General features: G+C 40.3%; 1 protein-coding gene across 6 annotated transcripts in view; it reads right to left on the reverse strand.

The window, feature by feature from the left end:
• mib2 (MIB E3 ubiquitin protein ligase 2) overlaps window positions 1–18,222 on the reverse strand; it is a 36,991-nt gene extending 18,769 nt beyond the window's left edge. Inside the window, exons 1-3 of one of the 6 annotated variants that reach the window (XM_080898994.1) lie at window positions 18,081–18,222; window positions 5,385–5,783; window positions 4,175–4,346 (exon numbers count right to left, since the gene is read on the reverse strand). In XM_080898994.1, coding sequence (XP_080755120.1) covers window positions 4,175–4,346; window positions 5,385–5,607 — 395 coding nt within the window. In that variant the 5' untranslated portion in view covers window positions 5,608–5,783; window positions 18,081–18,222. The other 5 variants (XM_080898993.1, XM_080898991.1, XM_080898990.1 and 2 more) reach the window with 5 other exon arrangements.
• Window positions 18,223–18,372: the final 150 nt, after the last annotated feature.

Raw genomic sequence — 18,372 nt, forward strand, 5'->3', positions numbered from 1 at the left:
TACACACAAGGATCTACCAAGCAAAGAGAAGTCACATCTGTCAGAAAGACAAAGCTAAACTACGTGTATGTGAAAATACCAGGAGTGTGTCATGCAAATGCATTCAGAGCTTGTATCTCAAAGCAAGTTTAAAATGTCTGTCTTGTTTGCATTTAGAGCCTTTAATGTGTGAGTTGCCCCTTTACAACTGTAAAAACAGCATTAGGTTCCAGACTTATTGGTGATATCTTTAGAAATAACATGTTTTGTCATTATCTAGTACGATACTTGTTTTAATCCATACTTCACCTAGTAACGTACTAATCTTAACACATTTGAGGAGCGTTTTAAACGCTATTTTGATAAGACTGGAAAGAAAAAAAAAATCATTACACATAGTGCTTAGATCCCTAACAAAAAAATGAGAAGGAGAGACAGCTATTTTTCCACCAGGGCTACAACTCTATTCAGTTCTGTCTGGAAGAGGGAAAGCAGCAGAAATCCCTGCAGGACAATAATGAGGATAGTTTGGTTGTAGCTTAAACATGAACACACAGCAGAAAACTGAGAAGTCAGGTGGGGCGGTGAAGGATTAGGCACTGATTTGACCCAATAGGTTCGCATGTGTGGTGCTTGCGTTGGGAGAGCCGATTAACCAGCTGCATACTGACCATCTCCTCGTAAACATATGGCACGCACATATGCTGCTGTGAGCATGTAAACACATGCCTCTTTGTACCATGTAACATATGAATCTTAACTAAATGCAGGACTCGGCAGGCTTTTCAGCGCATTCGGTACATTGCAAAATTATTCCAAAACAACAGCCAGAGGCTAATAACGACCAGGCTTCATGGCTTGTGAGCATAAAACTTCGCCCTGACTCGCTCCACATCTGAGACCTGTTAAAACATGTCTTCAAGGAAGTTGAAAATGTTAACATGCTAATCCTCACAGCTGAGAATGGTAACCATGCTAATCCAGCTAAATCTGTGTAATTACAATGGAACACTCATGTACAGTACATCCGGCTCAGCTCTCACACCACGTTTGTGACGCCGCTATTATATTGTCAGCATTCTGCAGCCGTTTATTACGCTGACCACCGATTGTCCCCTCAGGCCGCCGATAAGGTTTCTGCCAACGGTATGACAGTAAACTACAAATAGATCAAGCTTGCTTAAGTTGCATTTAAAGCCTTGCACATGTTTGACCCACATGAAAGGAGTCCCTCTTAACTAGCCCGAGCCCCAACTTGAGCTTCCTAACATAAATCACAGCTGGCACTGCATGAAGTCACAAACATTATGAAGGCAAGTTAAATTTGTCCTTCCAGGCAAATATCAGTGTGTCCCATGACTGCCAGATTATAAATTCATCTTTTGAAATGCTGTCAGTGAAATATGGGTCAGTGTGGTCCAGAAATAAAGAAGTGCTGTGTGTCTGGCATCACATATTGTCGGCTGCTCTTCTACTTCATTCATTGGATGAGAAAAGAAGTGACTTTCATGTGATGATCTTCCAAATCTGTATCAGTGAGAGACAACAATTGCAATTTAATTTTTCCTCCGATTATACAAATCTCCCTTTGATAAGACTCCAAGATATAAATAGATAGCATTATAATGATATGAGAGAAAAACTGTTACTTATATCAAATGATTAAATGATCTTGGTTGTCTTGTATAATTTGCATTCACTACACTGGCTGTGTGCTGACATTATGAGTAAGCTTGCACTGACCAAAAAGACTCTTCTATAAAAATGCTTCTGACATACATAAACAAAAGTTATTTCTAACTTCAAATCCAACCCAATTTATCACCACTGTGAAAAACACAACTGAATAACAAACAATAACATCTCAAAATTTGTTTTCTAAAAGCTAAAATTTCACTTTAAGGGGGCAGGGCATAATTATAAGCCAGTACATAGTTTTCAGAAGTTAAAGGAATGACTGGAATATTTATTGGGGCAACATAAATATATCTTGTAGTCAAACAACTGAAAATATGTTGAGTCACACTGAAGTTCACCGCCATCGAGAACAATACGTGGAACATTGTGCACTCACTCGCTGTGAGAGCCGTCAATGATAAACACCGAACCACTCAAAAGACAAAGAGCTTCGACCGGTTGGAGATTTCATCCACATCGTGACAGGATAAGGTTGGCTGACTCTGATAGGCATCAATATACCATTTGTATTTTTGATTCTTTAAAAGTCATCTCCCTGAGAGCCAGAATTGAGAGAGGCTCATTGTGTTATCACTCCATTCAAAAAGGTTGCAGAAAAGAGCTACAATTTCTAAATCTCATTCATATTATAGAGCCTAGTATTTATGAAAGGCCATTTCAAACATCTTTCAAATGGAGATATTAATCCCACAACATCCTATTTTAGTCTTTGAAATCTCTGTATTTTAAGATTCTGTATTTCTATTCTTCTACACCGCTTTAAATTAGCATCTACGTAATGTGCCATGATCTCAAAGAACCCACACATAAAAGGTTTCTACAGTATAAATAGTAACTAACAACAATGCAAAACTGTAACATTTAGGTTGACGAATCGCAAATGCTACTTACATTTACTAGCTCAAACAATTTAAAGGTGTTTCTCGTCTCAATAAAGTACAGCCTTATTTTCGGCTTTCTAAGTTTAGCCTTGTCTCACTTTGATGTTATGCACCCTGTATGAGATTGCAGCAATGCCTGTTTGGTAGATTTCAATAACAAAGGCAGGTTGCTACTTGAAATATATCACTACTATATATTTCCTAAAATCATTATCTTTGTTAATGTATCTAAAGAAATCCCCAACTCAATGAAATAAAAAAATGAACTGTCAGTGAGTATTAGTATTTACTTGCCCAGTACTGACAAAAGGAAGGCGCTGATGTTTTAACCCACATGGAGGTTCACAGAAAGGTTTTTATTCTGTTATCTCAATGCTGTTCACAGCTGAGCCAAACAAAATTTTGACCTTAATGAAAATCAGTCGTTTTGGGGAGAAACTGAGGAAGGAAAAGAAATGAGTTCCAGCTGGTGTCAGAATGCTAAATGATTACTGCAAAGGCCAGATTTCACTCAGATGTGCAATTGATGTGCTGCTCCGGTACCATACCACCTATCCATAGCAGACGAGTACAGACCTGACCAAAATCTAAAATTCCACTTTATTAACAATACGTCTCATATTTAATTAATTAAAACAGGATTTCACAGATCAATGCAGGAAAAATCAAGCTGCACATTCATAAGCAAAGGTGTAAGAATGCATCTGTTCATCCCATTTTAAAATAATGTGCTGATTGTGAGACTTAATTTTTTTTTTTTTTTTTTTTTTTAAAAGGGTTTTAATAGAAATCAAGATTACCAAATTCTTGGGCCAAAAAACAAACAAAAAAAAAAACAACAACTTTTGAGAGGAAGCCATTTGTAAGAAGCCATGATTCATGCACCTATTCTGAGCATTTTTCGGGCAACAGACTCAGAGGAATTAAATGGAACTGTGTTGGACCTGGACGGGACTAAACTATAGAAGAAATCTGGGTCATACATATCACCTCGTTAAAATGAGAACAGGCCATCCAGCTGACATTCAGACAGTGCCTGGAGCAGTTTGGAGCTCTACTGTGAACTGATGCAGAAGAGTGAATTCTGAAGGGAGAACTCACTCCAGTAAATCTGGATACGTAGGACACTTGGAATCAGCTCACTAAACATTTATCCCCAGCAAGGAGGCGTGCAGTTTGCACGATGCCCACTTTTATACCACAGGTGTCTTGTGATGACATTCGTTAGAGTTCGTGCGGGACCAGCCATGCTCTGCTGAGGTCATTAGAATTGTGGCTGTGACACATCCATTTTTTAATGGTTGTGTCACCCTCAAATACTAACATCTTAACACATAGCACTGTAGACTAACTACAGCCGCAGCCAAAGCCCAAACAATAACAATAACAATAACGCTGAGGTACAACATCACAATCACAAGCAATAGTGGCCGCATGATGTTGTTCAGAAGACTCCAACCAGACCTACAGGAATGTATGAATTCCAGATTAAGATTAAGATTTGAGGAAGCCATTATGAGGCCAACACAATTTGAAAACAGCAAAGTAGCAAAGACACCATCATTAGAATTAAATAAGGATCAGCTGTGCTGGAGAGCGAGCAGAGTTGTACTCACGGCTGGGAGTGTGCTGTCTCGTAACGCTCGAAAGCGTGGCTCAGGTCATGCTTGTTGTTCATGTAACACTGGGTGCACAGGTCGTAATCGAAGCACACCTTGCACTTCCATCGCATTCCCATGATTCCATGCTTCTTGCAGCTGTCACAGATGATATTGGAATGACGCACCCCTGGAGTGGAAAGTGAGATGTTGAGTGGGCACAACAGGCTTGATGTTTCTTTTTGTATTTTTGTTACAAAGAAACATATGTTTTGACAGAACATGTCATAACCTTCACAGCAAAGAGGACACTACCATTCATTCCCCCGTGTCTAAGTCAGTGAAACGTTTAAGGCATACGTCACATCCTTGATGATGTTACTTATTGCAGAGGGTAACATCATGAGATGTGCAAAAACTGAGGCACAAACAGCATGTGCCTCAGGCCCCCCACCCCCTTGGCTCCTCATCTCTTCTCCTCCTCTTCTTTCGCTCCATTAATTGAAGGGCAAGTTTTGTGAGGCAGAAAAATGTTGCTTGAAATGGAGCAAAAATGCTAATGAGTCCTGCATTAATGTGTGTGTCATTCAAGTTCAAAACTGAGCTGGATGGCTGATGGCTGAAGATAAGAGATGACTTACTGTACCCCGCTTTCTTTAAATGGGCCAAGTAAAGACTACGTTCACAAAAATACAAAGTGTGTAAAGAGAATGTGTGTAAAAAAAATAAATAAATAAATAAAAAATACTACATGGATCAACTACATGGATACATTTTTCACTTTTTATCAGAGCCTTTCAAGCTAGTGCTCGGCTTTAAAAATGCTGAATTATCAGGATAAGATCGAGTTCAAGCATTTACATAATTATAAAACAAATCCTGATCAAATGTTTTTTTTTAATTTAAAAGAAGTATTAGGATTATAATAACACTATAATTCGTAGCAAACAATAACTACCTACACAAATTTGAACCTATTAAAAGCTTGGAAAGTAATCTAACCAAAGGCAACATTTTATTTTGAAGGCGCTCTTGAACATCAAAGCTTCTAGCATTTTCCTAAGCTGGAAAAAGCAGAAATAACCATTTTAACTATGAATTACTGAAAGGACTGAAAACAATACAATAGCATAGTATCGTTTGGTATAATAACAAAACTACAATCACACTGGTGCCATGACTCAAAAGTTTCACAGCAGTTTCATATGACTCTAATGTAATCGCTTACCAATCTGAGCGTTATCATAAAGCAGCAGGTCATAGGCACCCTGGTAGCCAGTACGGTAGTTGGTTCTCGTGCCGCTGTCCCACTGCACCACCACCGTCTTGTCTGGAGTTGTAGTGCTGCCCTGACGCCCGATCTCCACCACAGTACCCACATGGCCCTCACCATCATCTTGGTTTCCCCATTTCCAGTCCAGGCCGCGCACAACACGCATGCCTACCTCCATGCTGCCTCTTTTGGGGCCTGGCCGACAGGCTGAGGGCAACGTCTGAGGCCTGGCAACGCTGTCACGTCCGCTGCTGCTGCGCCTCCGGGGCTTCTGAGGTGCAGAGCCGGCTCGTGCCGATGGTACTGCTGGTAAGGACGGCACAAGGGTTGTTTCCGGGAACAGATCAGGGGTGACTGAAGGAAAAAAAGGATAAAAAGCATTGAAAGAGCAGTCACAGTAAAATGCTCCAAGTACAAAAGAAGTTGATACATTCCACTCCTGCACCAGCGTGTTTTACTACATGTCTATCAGTGTTTGCTTGGGGACTTGAATAGCAGCATGCCATACGTCCTATTAATTTCTTAGCAGTGTTTTACTCTTAGTGGTGGATCATTCACTGGAGGTCTTGCTGTGCATGATGGCACACTTGTGGAGAAAGCAGCTGGACATCAATGCTATGCCCTCCTGCGCTAATCAAGCCCTGGCCGGATATGTGCACATGTACACACACACACACACTTAATTCCTTAGCAGGACAACATATTGGCCTCATTCTTGTCCTGAACGTCAACTCATAAGACTGAGCTAGTAATCATGGGGCAAAAACTGAAAACACATAAGGTGAGATCTCTGAAACAAACAAAACAGGCATCTTTTAAGTGACATAAACAAAGTTACAATTTAACAATGAACAAAACTCTGAGTTTATGTAATTGCTAATGAGATAAGTATTTTGTCTCACAAAGACTGGCGCTACTGGTCCAGATACGATCAGGGGTTAAGCCATCAAGTTGAACTTCCTTATACGGGGGTTTCTTAAACACAGAGTTAATCACAAGAAAAATCTTACCCACACTCCCCTAGCCTGGGCTTGTTGTCATATTCTTCATGAACAAGTGAACACTAAGCTATAACAGCAAAAAAAATCAAATGCAAAAAAAAAATAAATAATAAAATCTCACAGTATTCCTCAGTAAGTAGGGAGTAATCTGCCTAAATCTCCTTAATTAAAAAGAAACAAACTTTTGCCGTAGGCAAATAAATTAATTTAGGTTGTTTTTTCAAAAGAAACCAAAAAGATTAAATTTTGTCTGAAGGAGAAAACATTTCACACAGCTGACTGAGTACACCAGTGGTTTAAACTGATGCTGCTGGGTGTTGGAGACTACAACTACAAGTAAAAGGAAGTGGCATTTACAGTAAGGGAAAGCTTGAGTCAGCAGCACAGAAAGAAACTTCTGCTGGAGACCATGATCATCAGCACACATCTAATTACATCCATTAATCACATGTGGCACATCAGATCTACTCTTTTATACACCACATCATTACATCTCCATCACAATTTAAAGTATTCCTTGTTTATTAAAGCAATGCTATTTAAATATAGTGTGTCTCAAATAATTACCAGGTCCTTTCCTACAACATGCAATTCAATAAAGAAGAATTTGAAGATGTCATATCTTCAGTTCTTTGGAAGTACACATTCTTTTGGTTGCCATTATTCACTGTAAAGCCAGGCTTATACACACACACACACACACACACGCACACACACACACACACACGCACACACACACACACGCACACACACACACACACACACACACACACACACGGCCTGCCTCCACATACAGCACTACCAAAGAGGCCTCTTGTCTTGCTGTAATGGAGAGGAAGGAAATTTACTTAGACAATGCAGGCATTGTAACTTGATTGCTTTGGATTTCCAGGAATACCAGTGAGACAACAGCCCTGGACTTACCAATAATGGTGGTAGACCCTAAATCAGTCATTATTTTATACCCCTACAGTTACTGACACAAACAGAGACACTAGTAACAGCAGTCACTAGTAGTGACTGGTTAAACTGGAAGTCAGAACAATAAACAACGCAATAACAGCTTATCTGTGGCATATCAGGCATGATATCTGACGACAATCTCTAAAAGATGATGTGGGTAGTCCATAACTTCCCTGTTCAAAGAAACTATTATTTTAAATTAAGCAGATGATGAGATTTAAGCTTTTTCTATGAACAGCTCAAACAGAGAAAAAATAAATAAATAAATGATCTTTAAATCCACAAGTCTGTGCATATTTGTGGGGAAAAAATCCTTAAACTTTCCAAATACCCTCCATTATTTGTTCATGTTTACACCCAACATGTCTTTTAATATTGAGCCTAATAATACACCCATAGTGTTTATTAAAAGATAAACAAAAACCTTTATATAAGAGGGCGGACAGATGTTTGTAAGAAGCTGAGATTACACTTGCACGCTTATTGAGATTACAATGTCATTTAGGTGGTGACTGCTTAAACATAAAACATATGGGATGTAGGGGATAAAAGGAGGAAAAGCAGGCTGCTTATACTCCATTTTCTGTCCAACGTGACAGCTTAGCCTCTTTTGTGCACTGAAACAACATCCCAGTTATCTAATATTTCAGCGTGCACAGAGAGGAGCTGTGAGGGGCAGTGGACAGCCTTCATGAAGCTTCCCAGCATTCTGCACATGGATGCAAGTAAGAAAAGTGCTGGACGACAACACAATCCTAACTTATTCAGAGCAACAGAGTCAAACTGAAACCCTGGAGGTCAGTATATTTATACCACAGTTAAATCTGCAGTGAAGCTGAGTAAAGAAAAAGCAGTCAGCTGTCTTAGCATTCAGTGTTAGAAGCTCTGTATAATAATAATAATAAAAATACCAACCTATCACCTACATTTAAAACTGTTCCGCTATCCACACATCCCCCCCCCCCCCCAATACCACCCACTCCACAGCCCCCTCAGTGTTCCAGAGAACCCAGCGTGACTACTGATATCTTATCATTATTAAATAGTGCAGTACTGAGAAGTAGACTAAAACATAGTGGATTCGCTGGATCGCTTTACCTACGCAACTAGGTCATTTCCAGTTTCACAATTTAGTGCTGTGGAAGGTGGTGTTTTTGCCTGTGGAAAAGCTTCATGAAGATATGCACAGTGTGCACAAACGGTGAACACACAGCTAAAAGCTGTACTTGGCAAACATAATTAATAAAATATAATAAATAAATAAAAAAAAAATTTCTTTTATGTTGGCAGACGGTAGCTTCCAGCCTTCTTCTCAACACACCAACTGCAAAAAAAAAAAAAGATCACAGAATCCCAACATCTTAGGCAACAAAGCTGCTGTTTAAGAATCCTGAAAATAAGAGTGAATCCTGTTGAAAACGAATCACCAGCCCTCAAGTGAAGAGCACACTTTTACCTCATGGAAACATTTCAGAAAACGGTGACTACCACCTTATGCTTGACAGCAAAGCGGTACGGATGTAAAAACAATTCAGCATGCTCTTCTATTAACAGCTTCATGCAACTTCAACTTTAAAATTTACTCTATGTTTTCATGTATTACTACATCTCATATGTAATGTTGCAAGGCAAATACAAGACCGTGCCAACAGACTTAATGATGAAATTTACTGTCAGACTTTACTACTTCATTAGTGCTCCACCAGCCAAAATTCTGCTCAGGGACATACAGACAACAGCAATTAGTAGTTGCACAGTACCAATACTGTGTTTACATTTATAGACATATTTTTTAAAAATCACCCACAAATACATTTAAATAAATACCAGACAGACAGTTCTTTCAAACCTAATCAGCGCCTGTAGTGTCGTTTATGATAAAAGCAAAAAAAAAAAAAGGAGTGAGCTCATGGCATGACTTTATGCATAATGTAGGACAGAACAATAAGCTTCTCAATGGTGGTCTAGGTTTGAGAACACACAAAAGATTGTAGCCACAGTCTACGAGTTTTACAAAGCATTACAACCAATAACAATGTGAGATATTCTGAATCATAGTTTCCAGATGTCAAACTCTGGAGTGTCACCACATTTCGACAACTGCAAGCGTATATCTAATTAGAGCGAACAGGTGCAGGTGCAGCATGAGCTCTTTTATTCCAGAGGTCGGCTCTCCAGCGCGCATTCCTTGTACGTCTCTCTATGAGAGGCGGGGGTGAAGGCAGTCATGACAAGGCTACCTGTGTTGCTGAAATGTCACTGCCAATCTGCGACAGAGGGCTAAGACGGCCTGGATTACAGATCTCTGCCTGCAACAACAGATGGCCTAGCTTCCGTCATACACGCTGCTGAGGGCCAATCTGGGAGAGTAAGGTCCGTCACACAAACAACAGGCAGACATGCCAAAATTACACACAGCAAAAACAAACACACACATTTAAAAAAAAAGTAACAAAAAAAAAAAACAAAAACAAAGAAAAAATCCTCATTGAATTATTATGTGTAGCAGCTGATCACAAAGCAAACAGCAACACTATGTCTAATTTATTTGTGCATGTATGTTGTTTGTAAAAGTAACTCAATGCTAATAGCACCCTTAATTGATTTCTTTATCTCATACAATAAATACAGAAGTTGCAAAGAAGAAAGATGTATATATTACTCACTGGTGATATTTCTTCTGCTAAAAATAGGAAATGCTAGTCAGTTCTTCTGTATTTGTACCATTTTTATTAACTTATTGTTTACTGAAATAAAGTTAAATGCAATACAGCATAAAAAAATTAAATAGGAGAAATGATACTGATAGATACTCTGAGATTTTTTGCTGTTTGTGAATATTAACATTCACCTAAATGTATCATTAAATGAAGTGCAGCTGGGAGCAGGCAGCGATGGTCATAAATCGCACTGAAAAATAGTCCATGATTAGAGAAGCATTTCAGAATCAGTATTAATAGTAAACACATGTCCCCACTTTAACTTAAACAAAGACTGTTACATAATCTTCAGAGATGTAGGCCCACAGCCTGATAAGCTATCTGAAGACATCGATGAAGCAGATACTACATATTTACACTTCTTTATCCAACCATCAGAAAGACCCAGTCCTGCCCTCTACTCACTGAGCAGCTTCAAAATGGAAAATGAGTCAGGAGTATTATTATTGGCAGAGCCAGCACCATCAGATACGTGCTACTGTGCAAAGCTGCAAAGGCCCAGTTTGGCTGCGCGCCCAGAGACACATGTTCAAATTGGCTTATATCCTCGATTTCATTTCTAATAACAAGAGCCCGTTTGCCTGTACTGATATTCCTTTCATCACTGTCACCGGACCAAAATGCTTACCAAAGTGTAATCTATACACAAGAGTTTAATATCAGCTTTAATATCAGAAGTGAGTAAAAGCCTGCTGGAACTAGTTTACGTCAGAAACATCTGGAGGCCAGAGGAGTTGCGGGAAAATCAATAAGGACCGTGAGTAAATAATACCTGTACAAAAAGATTTCTCCAGCTTAGGTGTCGAGATTAAAAGAGAACTCTCAGTTCACCGTTTCAGGTTTCTGCTTGCCCTAGCTTACTTGACATAATCAAATGAGAGCAGGTCATATAGACTTAACAGATACACCAATCTCACAGCCTCGCTACAGATATGAGATATAATATTGCTCATTTTCTTCTAACAGCATTTCCTGACCACTGTGGGCTTCCTCAGAAGGACAACGATCCTTGCTACACAGCAAAAACAGATCTGCAGCAGAGTGCGAAACACTACAAAGAGCACAAGGTGTTGATCCAGACTGACTGAGCATCCACAACAACAAGCCCAATCCACAAAAGACCCCAGCCCAAAATGAACAGGATCCATTATTGTTTGAAAATGTTTAGTTTTACAGAGGGCATATGCCTCAACAAACAGATACTAAAAGTAAGTATTTCCTCTATATTTATACATTTAATCATTTCAGCTGTACATTTTTTTAAAGGTGTAGTTTTTATTTTAATTTTAGGTAACTAAATGTTTTTAGTTACCGGTCTTCACTCATCACTATTCTCCTTGTGGCAGTCACACAGGACATTACCTAAGGTCCTGTATCCATCCCCTCATATGTCAGAGCTATCGCCCTGCACAAGAGGAGCCCACTATATTATATTATTAGGCAGGCGATTTTAATATTGTGGCTCATCTGTGAAGATCTTCAGTTCCACAATTCCAATATATGATGACCATGCACCTCTTAAAACAAATTCACACTAAACTCTTTGTTCAAAAGCATACTTAGAAAGCTTAATGGCTACAGCTTGACTCTCACAGACGTTTCCAGATAAGAAAACTTCAACCCTAGAAACTTTTATAAAAGACATCAAAAAACTCTATGACAGCACTGTACTAATCATATTATACCGCACGATAATGATAGTCATACTCACTTCCCATGATCTTTAGTCCACTTTTGAACATGTCAGCAGCTGTAGGATTCCAGTTTGCTGTGACACCTCAAGCTTCAACTACTTTTATCCAGGATCTACTAGCAAGACCATGTGAAAGCTCCAGTCACCCCACTACCCCACCTTTCTAGCACAGTCTCAGTATTTGGTTTGCTGTGAACTTTGATCTTTGTTTTGGAACATGCAGTTTCTCTCTCTCTCCCTCTTTTTTTTTGGGACAGATGACAGATGTTGCTCAAGAACTACATGCGCCTGACGCCTTATCTGGGGTGAAAAACATACTGATTCGGTAAAGAAATAACTTAAAAAACAAACAGTGCAAATCCCACAAGAAGACTGTTTTTTTTTAGGTAAACACATTACTTTGTGCTATAATGAGCACTGTCACATCAGAGGTACGCGAAAGCTTTGATCAGTTCATGTGTTTGCCAAGGGTGATCTTTCATACAATGAGCTGAACTCACACAAGTGCAAGTCCAATCAGGGCCGGCATAGACCTTAAATACATCATTTTAAAAGTCAATAGAGAGTCACATGTGACTACTTGCATTTGATAATTTGATTTTGTATTAATGTCACCTACAAAAACAGGGGGACATTAAGTCTTACCCACTGGCTATACCTGGCTCGCTCCATTCTCGTCTTAAAAGCTAAAAATCTATGCAGTATTCTCCGCATCACAAAAATCCTCTCTAAAAGAGTCTACTTATTCGACATTTTTGACAGCACTCCCTACAGCTCTGTAGTCATTGCCTATACTAATACTGTTGAAGAACTGTGATTGGCTTCCCTGTAACTAAAATTAAAATTACTTACTCAACGTTGACACCTCATACTGAGATTATTGCAAGATCATTGCATCTGCAGGTCAGGACAAACATTTTTCGTATTGTGATTGTCACCCAGCTGTTACACAAAGAAAGAAAAACATACTGGCTGAGTGAGGTAAAGAAAAAACCTACACATAATCAGCGCAATTGACGACAGGCCTAAAGTACAGAATCAATGTGACTCAGCATTGATTCTGTACTTTAGGTATTTGTATATCAAAACATCCAGGCTGTACTAACCTCACCTGAAACATATGAACTTTTAAGTCTTATCTAGGCCAGTGTCCATTTATTTGATCGAGTTTAGTTCGCTTCACCAAGCACGCAGTGTTGTGACAGCTACTTCTAATAAACGCAAATGCCTGTGAGATGGGGAGAACAGTGATTAAACAACCGGCATTTGTGAATCGACACACTAAAATCCAAAAGCACTTGCATTACTTTGACAACACGTACATTAGCGTGATGCAGTGCCTGCAGGCCAGGACAAACATGTTTAGCCATTTATGTGACAGATTGGTTATAATCAAACAAAGATAGCAGCAGCCAAGCGGCCAGATGTCTGCCTCAGCACGACTGCTAGCTTTACTACAGATTGCAAAGACATGTGGCACAATTGTAGTAGCATGGCCGTGGACACATGCTGGCTGCATGTATGTTGCACATGATCAGTTTCTCTGTCTGGGAGCTAAACTATGAAATCAGGAAATATGTCTACCATATATTGCTGGGGTTTGAAATATGAACAGAATGACAGAATGGATTTCAATATTTTACACAAAAGGCAGGTAGCATTGCTTAAATGGACATCACTGAAGCTGCATCACTTGCTACATAATGCATACCCCATTTAGCTGGTTTACCTGTTGGTATAGTGATGTGCAGCAGGGTGAACACAGAGACCGACAAAAACAGGAAGGAGAGGAAGCAGCTCCTACATCCTGCTACATAAAAACATCAGAGAATGAAAAATAAGCTACCAGTGGTCCCACCAGCTTCCAGCAAGGAAAATATAAAACGCCTCTTCAGCACTGACGCCTCGTTCTGATGCACTCCCTGAATGAACCGGAGGAAGGAGGAGGAGGGTATACTGGGGGGCGGAGGAGTAGGACAGCCAGCATGTCTTTCAAGAGATATCATATGCACTTGCAAGCAGACTTACAGAACCAGCATCCTTCTGTAGTGTACAGACAAACAGGCTGTAGAGGATCAGAGCTGAAGGAAGAGGAGAGTGCCTTGCTGCTGGAGGATGCAGCCAGCATTTAGTCCTTTGTGCGTTGTGTCAGCAAGGATTACCGCCGTGGAGGAGGAGGAGGAGGAGGGGAGAGGGAGGAGGAAGGCCAGGAAAAGCGGCTGCCTGATGAGCGCTGCATTCAGCTTGACGTTCCCGTGGTCTCACATAAAAAACAGGCCAATGGGCTTTGCTCTGTAAAGGCTTCCTCTGATGCTATACTCCATCACTGAGGGACGTGAGCATCGGCAGCACGCATGTGAAGCTGACACGCTGTGTTTACAGAAACAAAAAAAAAAATAAATGCAAAAACACATGCGCATCAAGCTCTGCATAAGGATGCACAGCCCTCTCTTTCATAGCCCGTGGGGACAACATTCGCTCTACTGCCAATAAGCAGACAAGCAAAGGACACAGAGCAGGGGGGAGGGGCATATGCTTCAGGGGGAGGGTCTGGATATTGTGTTTTGTGTTGGGAGATTGCTCAGGGAAATGGAAAGGGGTGGGGCTGGTTATGGTTTCTGATGAATGGGCATCTGCCACAATCCTCGTTTTTTGTTTTTTTTTTTGAGTCGCAAACAGGTTTGTGCAACCACTGCTAGTCAGATAGCAACACCAGCCCAGAGATTCCTCCAAGCTCACACTGAGAAGAGACGGGCATTTGTGTGTGTGTGTGTGTGTGTGTGTGTGTGTGTGTGTGTGTGTGTGTGTGTGTGTGTGTGTGTGTGTGTGTGTGTGTGAGTGTGAGAGAGAGATTCCCAATGCTTTCCTAGCTTTGAACAATTATCTTCCAATGTGGCTACAGCTGTAGGAGACATCACCAATATGGATCCAAAAGTGAGCCAATGACACTCTGTCCATGCTAGCACACACATGAATGTACAGATAGTAATGCCAAGATGCGAAAAGACAAGTGCAAGCTTAGGAAGTACTTGAGACCCAGCCATATAATGAAGTTTATTACACCACTCTTGTAAACAAAGCTCCTGCTGTCTGTGTAATAGACATATATATATAAAAGGAAGCATTCAGTCACCCAGTTCCTCTTCCAGCAGACGCAAACACACACAAACATGTCATCAGATGTCACCAGACTGGGAGGACTGCTGAAATAAAAGCCTCGTTAGAGGCTGTGAAAAAAGATGTTTTAATATAGCTGCAAGACATGTCTGATCAACCAACTGTCCCAGCAGGTACACTGGCTTTATTTAGAACCTTGATTTTATTACAAAAGACAACAGGGAACAGCAAACACATTTAGCACTGCAAAGAATCAAACGCTCACTTCTATTTATGTCCTGGGTACTCAGGCCTGGAGTATGAGACCAAGGCGTCCTCACTGCTCAGTCCAAATGCGTGCCATGAATGCAAACATACTACAGATGAAACGGTATGGAAATTTAGTGTGATGATGAAAAATTATGAATGTTTGTTTTTCCACAGAGTGAAAACATTCATTCACTGTAATCATTTAAAGCTCCAGCACATCAGCCAAGTCTGATACTAGGTTATATCCAGTGACCCCCACCCCCCAGGAGTAATTCACAAAGCTACAAATTAGTCTTTAGAAAACTGTAGAAACTGCAATGAGCCCAACAAGTGGCATAAATACAGAGGAGGCTGTATCTGATTTTAACCCGTTTCTCCAGTTGCAACCCCTTTACAAGCGTAAAAACAAACAAATGCCAGGTTTGAAATAATAATATTTTGGTCAGATGACTTAACTATGCAACATGTTATGGTAATCAAAAGCTAAATAGAGCATGCAGACATGCAATTAATCTGGCAGCAGAAGAATCATGTGTAATTACAAGAGTGGGTTAAAAAAAAGCCTTCTCAGCAATGCTCTCTGTGTTTCTGGACACCACAACCAAATCTGATTAAGTTTCCCCTTACACCCTTAAATGCAAATATAGCCACACTTTACTTTTTAGTGACACCCATCAATCAATTTCTTGACAGATCACAATGGCAGCAGGAAAGCTACCACAACACACAGACCACAAACACCCAGAGGTGGTCCAAGACCAGATGAGATCTAATAGCAGCAGTGTGTTCTTTGTCCAACCCAGGGTTTCCCCAAATTTGATGTGCCCAAAAAACTCAAATGCAAGGCAGTAGGGGCAATCCTGATCAGACACGGAAATCACTTAAAATGGTAACACAGGACACAATGGAGAAGCAACTCCTTCCACAAATTGGAGCTCTTTATCTTGGCTCACACTCAGCCCAGCCACTCCACAAAAAAACAGTCATTTTGGCAATTTACATTAGCAAATACAAGTACACTTTTAGCTCAGGATAACAGAAATAGTGACAGTTCAAACCTTCAACCTCACGCTCCATTTCACCATCACTAGCTGTAAAAAAAAGATTCAGAAACACTGGAACGCCTTTACTTGGACCAGCTGATCCTGGCAGCTGTGGTTTTGGAAATGACAGAAAGCTGTTCCCAAAGGGAGAGCCAAAAGAAGATTTAGAAGACCGAGTGAGGGAGGTATTACCACGTGCTACCTTGTGAGGATTCAGGAAGCCACAACCAGACCTGGGAGGGTAACATCCTAGGTCAGGTCATTGTCCAAATTCGTCCATTCTCACATGCAGCACACAATGGGTAATGTCCAATTTCAACCACAATGTTTAATGTGCTCCAAACAGCACATCCACTGGGTAATGGTTAGCGAAGTTCTGGGCTGCAGTTTTCTTCACCTGAGGCGCTGTTCCATCCCAAGAAAAATTCTATTTTCTGGCACAAATGCTGCACTCTAAAACATCAGCAAAATTAGACTGTTTTTGACCTGTGGATTGCTACACTTTGTTAAACCCATTACTGCACTCGTGACACTAACATCAAGCTCTGCTATGCGATATTATGCATGCTTGTCAGCCAAAAATCCCCTTTTTTAGCTTAGTTAGAAAATCTACTTAAAAAGACAAGAAATGACAAGAGATGTGGAAACACTCAAAAGGTCACCATATTTTCCATCATTTACAGAATGTATCATTCCAGCCAACAATGATGGAAACACAAACCATAACAGGGTCACTGAAATCATTAATTCTAATAATTGCTATTTTAAAAAGGCCATGTGTTGAAGAAAGTTTCAAGCTTCTTCCAAAAGTTAAATCAAAGAGCATAATACCTTACCTTGGGTATTTCCACATAATATTTTCCCCATTTGTTCTCAAACGCAGTCAAGTGAACTGTTTCTCTAAAACACTAGCCACAACCGTGATGTAGGAAAGCGAGCAGGCGCTTCAGGTTATTACTGTAATGTAGATTTGTGGAACCAATAAGAGACAGAGACACAGCAGAGGGCTGAAACTATGCTGCCGAGTAGGTGTGGCTGTCCAGTTATATGACCAGTTGCTGCTCCAGTGTGAGGCAGCTGCAACTGAGCTCTGATTCATCACTAACAAATGACCAGAAAGATGACAGGTGTTAAAAAAAACAAAAAACAGTGCCACAGTCTTAGCACCTGTCAGGATAACCAGACACTGCAACATCAATGACAAAATAATTTCTCTAACAGTGCCCATCATTCATTCTAATAGTTTTTATTCTTATGCTCCCACAGTTCTGTCTTTTTCAGCATTTTCAGTCAGGTGACAGTGAATATAAAGTTTGACCAATGCTGATGGATACAGTAAAACAACCATGACACCCAACAAACTGAAAGTAAGCCTCCTTGTTATCGACTTCCTGACCTCTCATGTGATGAAGGCGTGACACTAAACACCTCTCACAATTTGCCGGCTTAATTATAGCAAATGTTATACAGATTGTTACACTTTAAAGGCAGTCCAAAACTATTCGCTCTAGCTTAAGTGTGGCTTTTTTGAATTGACAACTGAAGTTCAAGCAGCTTCACCACAGTATAAAGATGCTGTGATTATAACAGGAAAATTAACGGAAGCCTTTCATCTTAAAGGCAGCTGGACAGACTCACATCTGTGTTCTTATTTAGTCAAAACTGTGCCGTGACACACACACAGAGACCTTTTTTCCTCGGTAAAACAGTGACCAGAAATCAGCGTCGCTTTTTTAGGGATGGCTGGATTCTGCGTATTACTAGCTTCTCTAACGTTAATGCTAGCTAGCTAATTCATGTTTGCCCAACCTGTACTGGTATATTAAAAAAAAGAGGCAGCTTATTTTATAGGTGGAGCTACTCACCGGGTCTTTTCCACGAATTTATTTTGCAGTGAAATAAAATTCCATATTGCTGCCTGCTATCAACGCTGACATGGCTTGCTTCAAGGCAAATAAGTATTTACAATACTGAAAGCTTTTGCTGCACACAGCCATGACAACACGCCCATGCGTTGCGTCACTGGTGCTACCTTCACGTGCTCCTCGTGAAAAAGGAAACAAATCTTCATTCAAATACAAACTGTGTATACGATCATCGGCCACTTTATTGGGTATACCGGTTCAACAGTCACGTTAATTAAGATATCTGGACAGC

The sequence above is a fragment of the Rhamphochromis sp. 'chilingali' genome (genome assembly GCF_963969265.1).
Source record: "Rhamphochromis sp. 'chilingali' genome assembly, chromosome: 12".
Classification (NCBI taxonomy): domain Eukaryota; kingdom Metazoa; phylum Chordata; class Actinopteri; order Cichliformes; family Cichlidae; genus Rhamphochromis; species Rhamphochromis sp. 'chilingali'.